This window comes from Larus michahellis, chromosome Z (genome assembly GCF_964199755.1).
Source record: "Larus michahellis chromosome Z, bLarMic1.1, whole genome shotgun sequence".
Taxonomy (NCBI): Eukaryota; Metazoa; Chordata; class Aves; order Charadriiformes; family Laridae; genus Larus; species Larus michahellis.
In genome coordinates this window covers 80,338,608-80,356,555 of record NC_133930.1, presented here as the reverse complement: position 1 = coordinate 80,356,555, position 17,948 = coordinate 80,338,608, and the positions used below count along the sequence as shown (strand labels likewise).

At 38.7% G+C, this 17,948-nt stretch overlaps 1 protein-coding gene across 2 annotated transcripts in view; it reads right to left on the bottom strand.

Moving 5' to 3' along the window:
* VCAN (versican) overlaps positions 1-17,948 on the bottom strand; it is a 115,239-nt gene that overhangs the window by 83,879 nt on the left and 13,412 nt on the right. For both annotated transcript variants that reach the window (XM_074569795.1, XM_074569796.1), the window contains exons 3-5: positions 14,060-14,431; positions 1,979-2,153; positions 1,737-1,864 (exon numbers count right to left, since the gene is read on the bottom strand). In XM_074569795.1, the coding sequence (XP_074425896.1) occupies positions 1,737-1,864; positions 1,979-2,153; positions 14,060-14,431 (675 nt within the window). The remainder of the gene's footprint in view (positions 1-1,736; positions 1,865-1,978; positions 2,154-14,059; positions 14,432-17,948) is intronic.

Here is a 17,948-nt window from a genome sequence, read left to right as displayed (position 1 = left end):
TCAAAACAACTTTTTGTAAACTAGGAAAGACTCAGATTGAATTTTAAAGACTAGATTCAGAGATGATTCAGAATTCAATCCCTTCAAGGACTGATGGAGGATCAATGTTATGAACTCTAAGTGTTCAGATGTGCTGCTCGCTGACAGATACAGATGGAACGTAAGCAAAATTAAGACAATGTTGAGCACTAACAAAATTTCATCTCTTAATTTTTTAGAGTTCCCAAGCTTATGTGTTTTTTGAGTCTTTGCAAGACTTGCATTGCTTGTATTTTATAACTCTCCAAGGTGAACGTAGTCTGGGGCAGATCCTCAACTACCAAAAGTAAGAGAAAAGCACTTACTAATTTCAGTGCAAAAGTCTCTATGTCATCAGCAGGAGAAAACTTTGCATCACCTAATTTATTTCTGCTCTAAGATACAATACACTGAGCACCTTAATTTTGCAATTTCTTGTTAGAATTTTATGTACGCATACAGACAGGCTTGCTTGGAACCATGGCTTCAGGAGCACTAAACTAAATGCATACAAGCAAATGATCAGCCCAAAAGATATTTAATTAGGAACTAGAAGAATTTTTTTAGAAAGGAACAGTGAAACTAGTATGGAATAAAAAAACCTGTCAAGACAGAAGCAGTGTGACACACTCAGACCACTGCAGTAAACGGAAAATGTGCTTTGAAACCAACTTTGGTTGCAGAGTATTTCTGTACCAGAATGAAGTTCCCATGTGCATAACCAGCACAAAGCCAAAAAAAATAGGCTACAGGACAGGAAAGGCTATTTCTGCATTTATATTTTAAGCATACGTATTTAACTAGTCACAGTAACGTCTAAGCATAAGGATATCTGGTGTCTGGAACACATCTATAGGCTCACTGAAAGGATATAGTTAAATTCACTTGCAGAAGAGAGACTATAATAACATCACACCTGTAATACAGAGATTTGTGCATGCTAGAACTGCCCATTCACATTTTCCTTTTTACCATCAAACTCTTTGTTGAATAAAGACCAATCATAGAGCTTAACCATGGACTGCAAGGTACCATGGGGTTCACAATATGATACGTGGTTCATAGTTACCATGTGGCAGAATCATAATCACTCTGCTGCACTAGACCTGTTTAATTAGCAGCTTTTGCAAAGACTATGGTTGTACCACGGAACTGCAAAGAATTTTACTAAAGAAGATCCAGATTTGTCACTGGAAAGTTTTTGCTTGTTGGTTTCTTCTTGATGCTGAGATGCCCCTTTTTTAAAAAGATATTATTAAACTTAGATTGCAATTAAATATCTGTCTAATTTTATGCCACGGACATGTAAAAACCTTAATTACATACTTTATGAACTATAATACAGCTAGCACATGTACTATATCCATCTTTATATATAGATATAGTATATATAGTTTCTCAAACATTAAATGCATTTCTTTGAAAATCCTTTTATAATGTTCAAAAAATAAGATGCTTCAAGAGCAGCTTTTGTGAGATCTACTGCACTAACTATAGCAGCTTTAAACCTGACTGTCTCTTTGTAGACTCCACTTTCGCCTTTAATTAAGGCTTGCTAGACCACAAACTATAGGTTCATTTCATTCAGTGATTCTCTTCAGATTCAAAACAGCCAGAACTTATTTTACACAGAATTTCTCATTTCTTTGCCTTTCCACATTAGAATCTCCGGTCATTTTTGAGTTTTGCAGTGCAGAGTAAATATGGACCTATCTTACCTTCCATGTGTTCCACATAGCAATACACATCATAAGTTTCATTCGGAAAACGGCGTCCATATGTTCTGACTCCTTTCTTTCCCATTTTATCTCCAAAGCAGCCAATTCTTGGATGTCTAATTGGATACCTGAAATGCAGCATGCTCATGTTAATTATTATGATAAGTCAGCATTTTAAGCCTGTACAGGATAAACATATTAATTTTGGGAAACTCTGTCAAGGGGCCTTTTAAATGTCTCACCTAACAGTCTGGTCAGACACCCAGCCAGCATCACATTGCTCAAATCCATCTTCATAGGCTGCTTTCAGTTGTTCTGGACTTGCTATGACAGCACCATTGTCCAGGCAAGTCTGCTGAGCTTGTGTAAAATTCAGAGTATACCTGCTGGTTGCTGCACGATAGTGAAACACAACACCTGAAAAGACAAAAAACTTTCATTAGTGACACATTTTGCATCATTTCTGCATCATCGTGCTGTAGCTTTACCTAGATATTGCTCCAATGCTGAAAACAGATGGGTACAATAAAAATAGTAAAAGGCCAAGAGATACGCTGTCATATAAATGATGTCCCCCCCTCTAGTGGCTGGTACTAGTAATTATATAACACCTTATGTTATTAATATCTGTTGAAATTATATTCATCGTATACACAGAAAAAAGTAATTACACCATATGTGTGTTTTTACTGCTGTGTTACAGAAAATCATGATCAAAAGGGAGAATGAATGCTAAAATATGTCAATGACATCACATAGTTACCTGGACTCCCACTTCCAAGTGCTGGTTGGCTAATTGCACTGCAGGCAAGGTTGCTTACGATAACAGTGCTACCTGACATGTTGGCTTATTGGGCTACATGACACATCCAATTGCGAGTCAAACTGCATGACCAGACCAGACCAAGCACATCTAGTCCTTGGAAAAATCGGGCTTAAAAATAGACTTTCCGAAGCAGCCAGCTTCAGTAACTGCATGCAGAAGCGCCCACAGTCAATGGGGTATCCCTTGAGTGCTTGAGGTCTGCTAGCTGCAGTGAGACGTGGCCAATGGAGACAGCAAAAAAATTGTGCTTTTGATGCAGATTTGATAATTGGTGATGGCCCTGATGTCTGTTCCTATTCATCAAACCTTACTATAGATATAATATTTATAAATATATGGCTGTTGGTCAATTCTTCCTAACTACAGCACACACCAGAAATGATACAGACAAAACAAAGATTGCTTTTATTTGGGGCCTTTCTGGTTCTGGAAAGAATCTCCACAATTTCAAAAGTTACTTGAGTATGTCAGACATTTGGAGAAGGAGGGCTAGAGTTAATATGGTTTTGGTTAAGGCAGGATCCGTCTAGAAGCCACATTCTGTTTTCTATATACACGTAATTCCCACTGAATTCAGCAACAGCTGCACCTGCACACCTAAAACAAACCATAAAGGGCACCAACTCCGAAGTGGCAGAAAACAGATATTCCACCTTGCAAAATCGCTTCCCCCCTGTTGCCAGTGTCTTTTGCAGTTTAGCATCAAAAGGATCTCTCCTGATGATCTCTGAAAAACAACATTCAACCTCCCTTACTGCACTCTAAAATCTTCAGAAGCATTGCAACACCATAAATCATCCACTACACAGAATGGCCACAAAGCAAGAAAAATAAACCATAAAATGTTCCTTTTCTCTGATGATTTTATCAGAGTACTTCATGATGAGGAAATAACACACTGTAATACAGTTAGGGAAAATGGTGGTATTGTAGCAATAATGAATTTAACAACAAGTCTTTGTTATTAGAGCATCATTGAATGATGGACAAAGTGTGCTAATTTATGAGTAAATAGAAATATGGGTAACTTATTAAAATGTTGATTCAAGACGTTCCAACATATTTACTTTTTCTCATGCAGACAAAATTTAGTAAAATTTTGTCATCTATCAAAAGTCTGGATATGGACAAGAAATAGAAAACACACATTTTTCTTCCTGTCATGATTCACTAAGAAGATTTCTGAAATTAAAACAGAATACATTATCTGAAAAATACTCACAGGTAGGTTAAACCTCAATCATCAGACACCAATTTTAGCAAAGCTACTGGCAGAGAAAAAGGAAATAGGAAACACTGGGAATTCCCATATTTCATCATTTAATATGGAGACACACACCAGCTGCAGGCACTAACTGGAAGCTTACAGACCACGAGCATCCCCATAAAGTGCCTTTTCAGAACCGCTGACAGAACCCATCACGAACAGCCCTTCTTCCAAGCAACGATGTAATTTCAGCTTCAAATAGATCCAAGCATTGTTTGGCAACAGTGGCAAGTGAAGGATCCGCCCTGAAAAATTATGGCTATGTTTATATGAATAAATTAAATATTCCAGGTGCCTGCAATTCAGTCATCAAGACTGTTAACTTGTTAGATTAGTTCACTGCACTTTTTGGCCCAGGCCCTGTAGCACTCTTCCAATTTCTGGACAGACATCGGGAGCTAGCAAAGACCAGCGACAACTTCCAACGGGCACCTTCATCCTGCGCTGTGGGCCCAAGGAGCAAAACAGCATGGATGGGGGCACCACACCGCTCCAGAGAGCCCCAGTGCTAAAGCACAGCCTCAGACACGTTTTCTTATTAATGTGAATTATCTGTATGGGGAAACATTGAAAAGGAATGTCAGAGAGCTAGCTTTACTAGCTCCTACATCCCTGCACTTTCTCTGTTATGGGGCAACTTCCAATGCCTGGTTAGGGCAAATTCACATGCAACGTGTGTTGTCTTAAGGTGTGCAAAAATTTATTTAGACCTTTGTGTATATATTTATATAGATATATGTGCGTGTGTGCATACTTTGGCTTTGTGTTCTCTAAACAACACAGTCTGTCATCACATGTCCAACACAGAGCATTACCTTACAACATAAAAAGAGTCAGGCAACAGCAACTAACTACCTTTGAATCTGAAAAGCTTAAAATAACAAATATATGATTTGTAGATTATTTTTCTAAGCTGTGGCATGAATTAAAATATTTATTTTAATATATTAGGAATTTAGTAACATTGGTTACTAAACAGTAACACTGTGAGCCAGTTACTTGCTGGTATAAATGAGCACGGCTTTATTCAGCAGTACAGAGCTGAATAAAAACACAAGTTCAAGTGACCTCCTTGGTGTTCTGGGTCTAATAAGAAAAGGGCAGGTTTTACACAGCTCACAACAGAAGCCAATAAAACATTTATCCTGAATCAGAAGTATGAACTCATAACAATATTCACAAGCTGGGCATCTGGCTTTACTGCATATTATTGTTGAATATATACAAACATTTTAAACCTTTTTTTTTCCATAGCATTGGTGTTTCTGCATTATACAATATTTGACACTGACTCTACAACTCAGGGTCAAACCAGAAACGCCCAAGTATGTGAAGCAATTTGTTCATTTGATTTGTTGTTTTAATTTTATTTAAAACGTATTTTATATGAGTTTAGATTCATTGCCTTTTTTTTGCGGGGTTGTTTGGTTGTTTGTTTTCTTCCCCAAGATTGCTTAACTCATGCTACATGTCTTCAACTGGGCACAAGAGCACTGCTTCTCAGTACAACCACAAAAAGTTTCATTAAGTTAGCAGGAGATGGCAACATATTTCGCTGAACTTGTATTTTTTAAAAAACTTCCTCCTGCTTAAATGAGTGCGTTCTCCGCAACCAGCTATCTCACCTCTCATTTCTTCCATGTTGGAAGCAACCACTGCCCTTCTTAGTTGGCATACATTTGGGATCCCTGCCATAGTTGAATAAGGCAGGACTAAAGAGTTAATATCACTGCCAATTTAAAGTAGCTTTTGCAGTGCTGAGAAGAGCCTTTGGTCATTTGTAAATCCTGGAAAGGAACTTGGAGAATGCTTTGTTCTCCTCACCCTGATCCAAAAGGTAAACTTCACCTATTCTTAGAGTTGAAGGCTCTTCCATTTCCAGTGAGGAGCTAATGGACATAAAAGACCCTCCAAGATGAATGGGAAGGAGGACGTCAGTATGTATAAGCCTGTGCACCAGCTGCAATAATTAGAAGACCCCCTGGGGCTAAGAAGATTAAAGTGCAGGACTTTTCATTGTTTCAGTTAAACAGAGAGAGAGGGGCAAAATCCATTGTCCGAGTTTTTGCACTTTAAAACATTTGTAAAGGATTTTTTCCCTTTGTCTATTTCCTCTCTGAAAGAAAAGGCAAGAAAGGAGTTGTCCTAGGAACAAATAAAGCAACTGGAAAACAGACTATGGCAGTATAATGTTGTCACTGAACATCTGGCAAACAAAGTCAGTGTAATTACAGGAAAGAGTAGCAGCCTCTGCAAGAAAGAACACTTACAGGAAAGTAATTTGTAGCATCCAAAATTCACTTCTGTCTGAGCAAGAGAGAATGTCTTTTAATCATTTATCTCTGTCTCAGACCAGAAAATGTAAAGTATTTCACTTTTAACAAATGAGGGCTTCCACACGTAAGAGCCTGGTTCTGTGGTTTCACACCTTTGGGTTGCAACTTTGCTTTATTACGTGCCAGGGTATCGTGCAGCAAAACCCCCTGGAACTGCAGGGGAAGGGCTCCTTGGGTGGCTAATAAATTACAGTTCACTTTCTCTAGTGAGCTCACACTGCTGCAACGTGCACTCTTGGAGTCATATAGAGCCTGAACTTCAGAAGTTGTCTCACACAGCAAAGAATATCTAAAGAGAAAAGATTATGATGGTAGCGGTTGTTAGTCTGTTAAGTTTTATGTTAAAATCTTAATCACTGTCGTGCAGACCCCTGAAACAACACTCAACCCACCGTCAAAGCTACCACACAGTTTGGTGATCCTCCTTGCCTTTAATGAAGACGACAATTTACATTACAAATACATGCCAAAATAGAGGTTACAGGACTGAGCACTGTATGAAAGGAAGCAATAGGTCAGCATTTTCAGCTTCCTGCATGAATAATTCATTGGTGTTCCTCATTCGAGGTTTTGCACCCATCTTCTGACCCCTGTCTTAGGCTTTGGCAACCTGAGAACAGGCTCCCATTGCATCAGGAGGAGTTCCGTTGCCAAATGCCTTGGGGAACTTCTCGGCATGGGTAGAGAAAGTGCATAAAAAATCCTCTGCTCCATCTGCCCCAGCGCCTCCTCCTCTCCAGGGACAGATATTTCTTGCACTAACTCACATGTTGCTCCTCTGTGCAAAATCTTTGCATCCATCCTCCCAGAGCACTGCAGTTCTGTGCAGGTGTAGACGAGCTCCTCTGAGCAAGTCCAGAGAGGGAAAGCGGTTGATGCTGAGATTTACCTATATTTTTCTCAGAGGGGAAGACTTCTTTACTACATCTGCATTATCTGTGAATACAGGGCCAGAATTACCCACTCAGTTATCTTTGCAGAGCAATGTACTAAGTCACACTTAGTGACTAGCTAAATAAGGCCAAGACATTGCTATTTAAATTAAAATTATTTAAAAAAAAATACACAGCCTCTCAGAACTGCCCTTATACAGGAGGATGACCAACAATCTCAAAATATTTTAACCATTCATACTGTCCTCTGCTCTACCGTCCTGCATGTGAAAGCGTGCCATGCGCTCCTCGGGCTCAGGGCGCTCCCACTGAAGGTCCTCCATACAGGCTGATGCTGAAACCCCACCAGCCTGCCCATCTGCTGCCAAGTTCCCAGTCCCTACGTGAGGGACTCAGCAGCTTGACCAGAACATTTGCTTCCCTGTTCCTGGTGTGCAGTGTACGTAAACCTTGGGTCTTTGTCACCCAGAAATAAATTTCCCTCTCCCACCTTTTGATGGCCACTACCCATTGTGCTCTTTTCTTCGGAGGCTCCTTGGGATCCACGATGCAGGAGAGTAAAACACAAGCTTAAAAATGCAGCAGTTGATGTTAATGTAGTTAGCAAGGAAGCACAGAAGTTCAACATTAAGAGGCGGTAAGGTTTCAAGACAGATAAGTCTGAAAGATTAAATAAAAGCATCTCTTCAAATGTCATACTTAAGAGATAATGAAGGGGAGTTCTGGCTGTAGAGAGAATAAATCAATTAGGTTGTCAACACACAATCTCTCAGGGCTAAAGCACAATTGAGTGGCAGCGTTCCCACATTGGAAACAACTCCCATTTATTAACATTATAATGCCTGCAAGAAAGAAGAGTTTGCATAAAAATGAAAATGTGAATTACCATCTACTCTGCTTCCCTAATTGCTGCTTCTTCCCTTTAACAAGGTCAATACTTTAAGCCTAAGATTTTCTTTAATGGTTTAAAAAAAAAAAACAAAAACGCACGCAGCAAAATACTGAAAAACCCTAAAACAGGCTCTCAGACTTGCAGCAGAATCAGACAGAAACTATCAAAATAGGCCCATGAAAACAGTGGTCTCCCAAAAACATCAGCAAGAAAAGGATAAATTGCTTTCACTATTGATAAAAAAATATTCACCATAAGATATGAAAAAACAGCAACAAAACTAGAAGGATCCCTTTTGCCACTCTAATCCCTTTAAATCAAATCATCTCTAAGGAATACAATAAAAAAAAAAAAACAGCTCAAATGAGTGGTTTCTTTGATTTTTTTTCTTCTTGATTACACTTGGTCATACAGGTTATTTTTATTGCCCTAGAAGCCTAGCCTAAACTAGTCATCTAAATCTCTCTCATCATTGACCAGGCATATGAACTGTCAGAGAGCTCATCTCACCAAAACTCTCGTCAGAGAGGAGCTGAAGGTAGCATGAACCTGTGTGTTTAGCTTAGACTAGGCACTCAATTTAAAATTCTTGGAGGGGAAATAAATCGTACCCTGACCCCAGGTTGTTTGTTTTCAGACCTGCCATCCAAGTAAATGCTGTGGAATTGCATTTGGTAAACTATCAGTAGGCAACCGAACACTTGGGGATGATCTTCAGAAGGCATTACCTGCTGGTCATCAGCCTCCACCTTGTTCCCAAATGTCTCTACTGGGATACAGTGAAAACCCACTGGTGTCCAAAAGCAGCTTAAAGTGGGAAGGAAGTGGCAACTCATGTTAGCTACTGAGAAGGGAAAAACGTCTCTCTTAAATAACTGAAGGCTCCTGAGACCTGACATTTTCAGAAAACGGTGGCAAGGAAACAACTAAGAATAAAGATAAAATAACATTAAGCATTCAAAAACTGTGGCTCCTAACATGAGACAGTTTGACATGTGAGTTTAATAACATCAAGAAGGGTCAGAAGAAAAGCTCAAAACACTGTAGAAAGATGAAATTACAAGAGCTGACAAAGGAAAAGCTGATCTTGAGAATGATGGAAAATTTCAGAGGGAAGTGCAGAGAAGACAACATATGAAAGGAAAAGCAAATACGAATGACTTATTGTGCATATTTCACTTCTTTTAAGAAGTTTAAGCATGTAACACTGTGATACTGTTAGGTCCATTTTGAACATTGTTCTGATTTTCAGATAATTGCTAGAGCAGTCAGTGGGCTAAATATATCGCAGCACATTGTTAAAGATTATAGACGAAGTTAAAGAAAAAAATCCCAAATAACAAAATCAGCTACAATTTGGCTAGAAGAGTATCCCTGTCTGAGAGGTTGATGTAACTATAGCAGCAAACGGTAAAAGGAAAGCATTTCCCACAATTAGTAACAGGAAAGGAGGTATCTAGTGTGACAAAACCGCCCTTCTGCGTGAGCCTGCAGACCTGTCGGCGCTGGCACTGTCCCCGGCCTCAAGGACAGCTCTGTGGTTGCGATTAACGAGCAAGGCAGGCGTCTGGCTGACCTGAAACTTCCTGCGTGGGCTAAAATTAAGTGTTTCACTCCTCTCTCTTACACTTTCACCAGTTGTAAAACGAAAATAGTAACATGCAAGGTACAGTTCAACCTAGCCCCGCTGATCTTGCAGATGAAATATGCAAAGCACCTGATAATCCATGCAAATAGGTGCTCTCACTTGATTTCAGGATTTATAAAGGCATGCAGCACGGCATGCAACATGCTTACTTGCAATACCAAAGGATTTAGATTAAGTGACCCAGCATGTCCTTCTAGTACTACATGGCTTTCCCAGATCAGATCTCCAGGACTGTACACACAACTGAGCTACCCTAGTTAACAACATGAACACAATCACTCTTGCACCCCTAATAAAAGCAAGACTGTTACGAGTTAGCTTTAAACTGAGCAGTTTAAACAGAGTTCAAATCAAATTATTTAACCTCTATCACAAGCTAATGATGCCCATACAGGTAAGTACTGCTCAGAGGATACAAGATACCATGTTAAACCAGACTATCTTGGTGATGTCTCTGAGCTCCTAGTGAATAGAATATTCACTATATAGCTATTGATACCTAAGTAGTTGGCATAGGTTGTGCCTATAACCAAAGCAAAGAAAAAGCATAGAATTATGGCACTTTCCAAGATCCTGCCATTCTTTAGAAAGATTTTACCTGTCAACAAAGGATGTAGTAGAAATATGCAATGTAGAGGCAAAGGGAACGTGGCTGATTAAACATGTATTGCCCTTGTGAACAATAAATAGCTTAACCTGCTGTGGTTAAGTGACAACCAGGAGTCCAGCTGTGGATACTAAAAATTTACATGCATTCAAAAAACAAATGGAAAAAAAAAATCTGTGCAGGATTATCTTACAAAGCCATCACCTCTGCCTCAGGAAGTCCATGGGTAACAAGTCTCTGATAGCAACAGAGTACGCAGGAAAAAGGGTTACGTTTGCCCTTTGGTATCAGCTATTGCTGCTTTCATTGGAACAGGACACTGGGACAAACAGATCTTTTGTCTGGAATAGTACAGACATGAGTTTGGTTTTGTCCTAATTTGCAAGAAGCATAAATTAGGCAACAGTTGATTACATCAAAAAAACCCAATAAATAACCCTACAGCAAGGTAGGATTCTGTGCTGAAGCATTTTGAGTCAAAGCACAGAAATACAGAATTGTCATGGTCAAAGAAGGCAGTTCTGTATTTACACTCTGTCTTCTTGGTAAAGCTAGTATTTATCCTTTTGTTAATAACACATAAATCTGAGTTTTCTGAACTTCAGACGTTCATTTGGCATTTAAAAATAGCACATTACTGGATATTTACATACAAATTATCAAATTTGTCTGTTGTGATAGCTACACAGAAAAGACAGGTGCACAATTAAACACTTCTTTTGTAGACCGTCTTGGTCTCAAGACTCGGTTAAAAAAAAAAAGTTAGGCATTAAAAGTTTTAGTGTTTACTTTCAATGACCAATATAAACTGTTCAGTTTGTATAGCTTAACCTGTGAAATAAACCCTATATGCTACAGAGAAAATTATCCTTTCTTAGAAATACCATTTTTCATTCAGAATACATTCCATCATGGGTAAAATACATTCATTTGATGCACAATGAGTTCAACAGGAATTTTATATTCCTAACATACCTAAATGAAAGGCTAGAAATAGCAATTACAGCATATTTTTCTTTTTAATTCAAGTTGGCTCTCCCAGTTATCTATTACCTTACTTGCAAAAGTTTATTTGAAAAACAAACAGCACAGCTGTTTAAGCTTATCTGGCTTCATTGAAACGGGAAAATGCTTTTTGTTCGAAAGTTTCAAATGAGTTACTGTCTGCAAAACAAATGGAAAATGTGAAAATATTTAGAACTCAAGTCCTGAGGTGTTTAAAAATACCCACACAAGCAACCATACAAACCCCATAAAGTTATCATAATAACAAGGGTGTAATTTCACCTACTTCAGCAGAATAATGCAGATAAACTTAGGCCTACTTCATCTGGCCATTTCTGAGAAATAAATTAGATTATACTTAACACACATAACAGTGTTGGCAGTTAAAGAAACAGATGAATGTTGCTTTCTGAAGCATTAGTAACATTTCTTCACACACCTAAATTGCCCCACACAGGGAGTTTTGCAGAAGCTTCCTATCTTTAATAACATGATTCTGCTTCACTTTAGGGTTAAGCTATATGATCAAGCAAGTACTACCTGAGCCAAAACTACCACCTTTCTTGCATACTTTTAATCCACTGAAAAGCTAAAGCAACACTTGCCTGCCCAGTTCTCAAAGACTGCTACACAAATGCGTTTTATGTTTCACTTGTGATGAGCATAAAATGTGCAGAATAGGAAAACTGGTGATAATTTTGCCAGGATTTCATGGGTTGCCCGGGAAGTGCCAGCCCCAGCTGCTCTCGGGAGAGCTGACCAAGGCACGGTGCTGAACAACTCCAGCCGCCAGCTCTGAAGTCACTGCAATTAACATGGAAAGATCTCCCCGCTAACGACGCTAACGCTAACGACAGGCAGCGAAGAACGCACAGAGAGTGTACAGAAGATCACGTCTCTCCAATTGTTATCACTTTGGGGTGCAGATTTAAAAAGACAACATAATGGAAATAAATTACATTTAGGACTTTTTTTTTTTTTTAAATAAAAGCTGAAATCACAAAAAAACATAAAGCCATACTGAAATGAGGGCGGAAGATTTGAACAGCAACAGTCACATGAAACCCCTATGAGTCTGATAAATGGCATGTGTTTCTTTAATGTAGAAAAGGGACAATGGAGTGCACAAATGACAATTTAACAATGCTACTGTCCATTTGGGTCAAGATCTGGCTTTTTGCCCTGCTGAAATTTTGACATTAAAGCAATCATGGAAAAGAACAGATACAAAAAGAAAATGGAGTGTGTTAAACTTTCTTTCAATTAAAAAAAAAAAAACAAAACTCAAAACAGATCACCTCATCTCATTGCAGAATTTCGCAGGAGCACTAACTACAGAAGCTAAAGTATTGCCATAAATCATCAGATATTTTATTGTAGTAAACATCTGCTGCTCCTGGATATAGATATGTTGTCAAGGGAGTACTTGAAAAGGAAAAAGGAATGCCAGGTACAGTAGTTACTGAAAAATAATGTTCAAAACAGAATTTCTTTTGCTTTTGCCATTAGGACTAAACAGCTTGTGAAGTTATACAGACATTAATGGTCACACTGATTTATTGTATTTCCAAATTAAGACCACACCTTCAAAACCTTTCACTGAATCAGTGCCAAAAGACTGCTCAAGTTAGGTTAAGCATATTGGAAGAACAATGCAGTATTAAGCTCACAAAAAAAATCTTAGCCAAAGCCATAATTTCCAGCAGCAGATATTAATATTTGTTTTGGGATTCAGTCATTTGAGTAAATAATGAACTTTCAAAAAACACCTAAGTGCAAAGGAGCGCAAGGCAGAGCCCAAACTAAGGCTCATGCGAGCTGGTACATCCACACAGCACAGTGTTATTCTAAGCATACAGAGTAATTTGGGTCCAGAATTTGCATTTACGTGGCACAGAGCCTGGGCTAATACGTCCTGCCTTTCAGCACAGTTTGTTAGCTCAGGCTCAGTGCCAAATTGACAGGGCTATACAGCACCAGGCTCTGGAGCAGTACTCATTGTGCTGTAGAATCAGCCTCTTAGGAGAAAAACACCTATAGATCAGATGCTCATTTGCCACTTACGTGCTCCTGAAAGTCTTGTCTCTTCTGCCTCTTTACATGTACACTTTTTCCCCTCTAAGTTTTGGACAGTATTTCTTTACGGTGATGGCAAACAAACTCTTAACCCTGGATCCTCCACATGGAAGAACATTAGCAGCCACCTTCCTACTTTTTTTCATGCGACTTCTGCCAGATGGGTTTCCTCCTACTATCCAACCTTTATTACTGGGACAAAAGAAATTCTGCCTTTGTGCTTGACATTCCTGTCACAGAAAGACTGGCTCTCAGTTTTATTGGAATTGTGGTTTTGTACATCAAGTATCAAGACAGGCCAACCACAGCTCCAGTAGCAAGACAGTTGCTTCTTTTTATCCTACACAATTAAAAAGAAACTTCTTCTGCCTGCCAAGTCTGTCTTCTTGTAAAGACAGTGGCATTTTCAGACAGATGTATTAGTACTATATGTATCATGTTTCAAAAGGGCTGGTTTGAGAGAAGGAGCTTGTCTTGCAAAGGGTATAAAACCAATCAAAGTATCAAACTACTTTGGGAATATGCAAACAGCATTTGTTCCAGCAATCAAGAGGAGCATCCCCAAAGGTGTAAGTAAGAAATGAGAGAGCTATGGATCGGAAAAGATTTGTAAGAATAAATAAAAGACAGAAAGAGAATAGGAAGAGTCAACAGTTAAGGAAGAGTAAGTATCTAAAGATGCTCCTTTAAATGCTCTATATATGTTAATTACTAATTTTGACTGTTTTAACTGGAATCACCATTGACTACAAATGAAATAGATAAGTCCTTACCCTCAACAGCCAATGATACAATGCCTTGTGTGTCTTCAACTCCGTACATAACATCACAGCGATACACCCCTGCATCACTTGCACGCAGCTTAGAGAAAGTCAGCGAAGCATCACCGGTCTCCTCCGAATGGGTCGGAACAGACACTCTGTCCTTGTAGCTTTGACCTATTTTGATGTTGCCATTTTGGGCCACCAGGACTGTGGTTTCTTTTGCGTCTTTTCCACTTTTATCCAGTTCAACTTTTGACCATTTGATTCGAAGATATTCAGCTGCATAGCTGGAGGCTATAGTGGGTGTGGTTGAAAAGAAGCATGGCAGGACTGAAGTTCCAGAGAGGGATCCCTTTACCAGGGTTTTTTTTTCTGCTTTAACTAGACAAAGGGGAGAAAGAGGGAGAGAAAGGAGAAATCACATTAGTGGAACAGCAAAATCGGAAACAGATACATTTCATTGTTATTTAACGATTCACAGTCATGCAAGACCTGGAATCCATGAACCTTAGCTGATTTTTAACAGGACTGATCAGTATAAGCTAAAAAAGAGTTTGCACTGATATCCTAGGCTGCTGATGGAGCCCTTCTCTGATTGGGAAAATTTAATTCACTTCTCTCTGACTTATTTTGTCCATTTGTTATAGTCACCAAGTTATTGACCTTCTGCAGAAACTGTTTTGAAATTTTAGATGACGGATGAACTGTAAGAGCTATGCTTTTTTGACTTCACAGGAGGAAGACTGCTCTTCACTGAAAGACGGTGAGTTACCTCACATGCATTGCTGTCCAGAAGCACACATACAGGGGAGCTGGTGTTTACGCCTTGCCTTACCTCACAGTAGCTTGTTCATTTGCTCCTGTACCAAGAGTAAAACATAGTCCATGACTTTGCAGACACGACATGCCTTACTCCATTATTCCTTAAGGGTTAACTCTTTTTATTGCATACATGCTGAAACAAAAGCCTTTCCAGTGAGATTCTCCCAAATAGTCATTCTTTTAAAATGATTTCCTTGTAGCCTCAGGGACTTTAACACGTTGCAGTAATAAAGTATTTCAGGATGTTAAAGCAAAGAAGGAAGTAAAGCACACAGAAAGTCCCTACTTGGCTCAAACTTGACATGATAGGACCTTTATCATTTTTTATGACATCTCCAGCTGCAAACACTTTACAGTGAAATGCTTCCATCTGACAATATCCTGAGGGGAAAGTTGACTACTGTTCACCCAACCTGCACACAGTAACTGTCTGAAGAGAGGATTTCTGTTAGATTTATTTTTTTATGTGATGTTATTTCACTATACATAATGGTTTAATGAAGATAAAAAGCTGATGCAAAACAGTATCTATCTCACTTCTTTCACTGTTCTGCACTCTAACATTTTTGAAAGGTGGAACATGCTGATCATTAATTTGAAGTGAGCTAGGATTCACAAACTTTAGAAATACAATAACTTCAAATATAGCCACCAGCAGAATGATACATGAAATAGGAGACACCAGCACATGAAAATTATCTAGCTATTTATCTATTATCAAAAATATTTTCTTTCCATAAAAAGTAGAAGATTTGGGGGGGGGTGGGGGAAAGAAGGGGGGGGGGGAAAGGAAAAATTGCTCATAAGGTTGATAATTTTTAACAGTGACAGATTACTTTATGCAGGATAAAGTATTAATAAATTATCTTGAAAGGTTCAATACAAGAATCATCACTTGATGGCCAAACATGTTACTGCGAAAACAACCAAAAAAAACCATGGACTAACCAAGAAAGACCCAGAATTTTGAATGGAAGTCCTCAAGTCCTTTCCACCCATGCCTACCTAACTAGAAATTCTTGGGAACACAATGCAGTTACACTCAAGACGACTGTATCAAAACTGATTAGACCAGAGAGAGTATAACAACAATGGGGTAGTGCTGTGCCAAAACAGCTGCGTTGCACCCAAAGCTCAGCTGAAAACATGGAACGGCACTGTCTGAGTGCAAGATGCTCACTCCGTGATTCAGGCATGTGGTGAGATTTTCATTCTTCCATTAACTAATAAACAGAGACCAGTGATCATACAACCCACATTTAATAGTCAAACAAGCTAAACACTTCATACAATTTGGGCCCAGACCTAGCAAGAATCTGTTTGTGAAACAGGGAAAGACAACACCAGGTCCAATATAAAACTGAAAACTGGAGAATTCACAAGGCTTGAAGACCAGTTACTGAAGACTAAAGATGATCTCAAAAGCTTTGATTGCATACAGATTTCTTCAGGAAAAAACATTCCATTGAGGGTTTGGTTTTGGTTTGTTTTTTTTTTTTTCCACACGGAAATAAAAACTCATCTAGAGTCAATTGGTTTGTTAAAAACCAGAAAGGACTGATTTTATTCTGAAGATGTACAGTATGGAAACACTACTGTCTTTTATATCACCTCTAATTTCTTGAAACTTCATGGACTTACAGTGGGGTAGAGATAAAGAAACAGAATACTCAGTCCTATCAGGTATGATGGAGTTACTGCCAAATTGCACAGGTGGGAGATTAAAATCAGTCTCAAAATATTTAGTATTTATTATGATCTCTTGTCATCTATATACATTACAGGAACTTCTTAAGTGAAAAATGACCTGGTTGGTTATAATTACTCTGACTGACAGAATTTTAATAAACTTTTGAGAACGTTGTTTCTGATTATGAGTGATCTGGAATATCAGTACTGAACCCTGAGGAAATCTCGTCTCTTTAAAATTTGTGTCTTCACATCAGTAGACTGAAACCCTTGGCAAACAACACATATCATCATGATATGCAAACTAAATGTGTCCTAAATTGGGCTACACCCCAGAGTAGGAGACCATGTAGCTACAAACATGCCTGTCTAACTGCAGAAAGCATTATAAAATGTTATTTAAAAGCACTCTTTGCTTTGATGAGAGGAAGGGAGAAGAAGAGAGGAGAAGCTTTTCCCTACTGAAAATAAATATAATATTTGGCACTGAAACATAAGGGTAAGTGATGTTTCTGCACAGTTCCAAAAAGCTTGATTTCTTGCAGCAGTCCAAGCTAGTTAGTCAAGCAGAATTCACTGGCCAATGCAGAAAGCATCAATATCTTCTATTAATCCATATAGCCTCTTTGTTCCTTTAGGAGTTTCTCTATGCTTATACTCCATGTTATGTGTCCTTTTCAGCCACTATCAATAGTATGTGATAGACCATCCCAAAAATACAAACAAAACCTTTTGTAACTGTTCATAAATTTGAACATAAGGTGAGAAAAACAGGTATTTGCCAATTCACTAGTTAGGAGATTCCCTAGTACCAAACATTGTTTTACAGCATATCTCTACCCTGCTGCATAGGAACTAGAATACTTGTAACATCATATACTCTTAAACAAGAGGACAGTTTTGAAATTACTAAGCTGGATGGTGATCGGTATAAGCATTTTTTTCTGTTGCCAACTAATACATATCACTCAAGCATAATTAGTTCATTAAGGAAAATATATAGACAATAAAGAAATAAAATACACAGCTAAATCCAAATCACCTGGCCACAAACACTTATCTTGGCAGATCTCCCAGCAAAGTCAATGGGAGCCTTGTACAAAAGGATGGGACTACAGAGTCAGGCCGAGAGCAGCACAATGCAGTCAGATTATGGGCAGATTCAGTAGATACCATGCCTTAGCAGTTGCGTATTTTTTTCCTTCCCCGTTTAAATGTTAAATATCTGCAGCATCTGAATAAGTAGCAGTAACAGAATGCAGAATTAAAATTTCTCCCATGCGATGTCCTGACAGAAGACAGTCCTATCAGGTCTAACTTACTGGGCAGGATTCTCCCACAACCTATTACTGTCTTATTTTCTCCAAACCTAAAGCTATGGCTATGC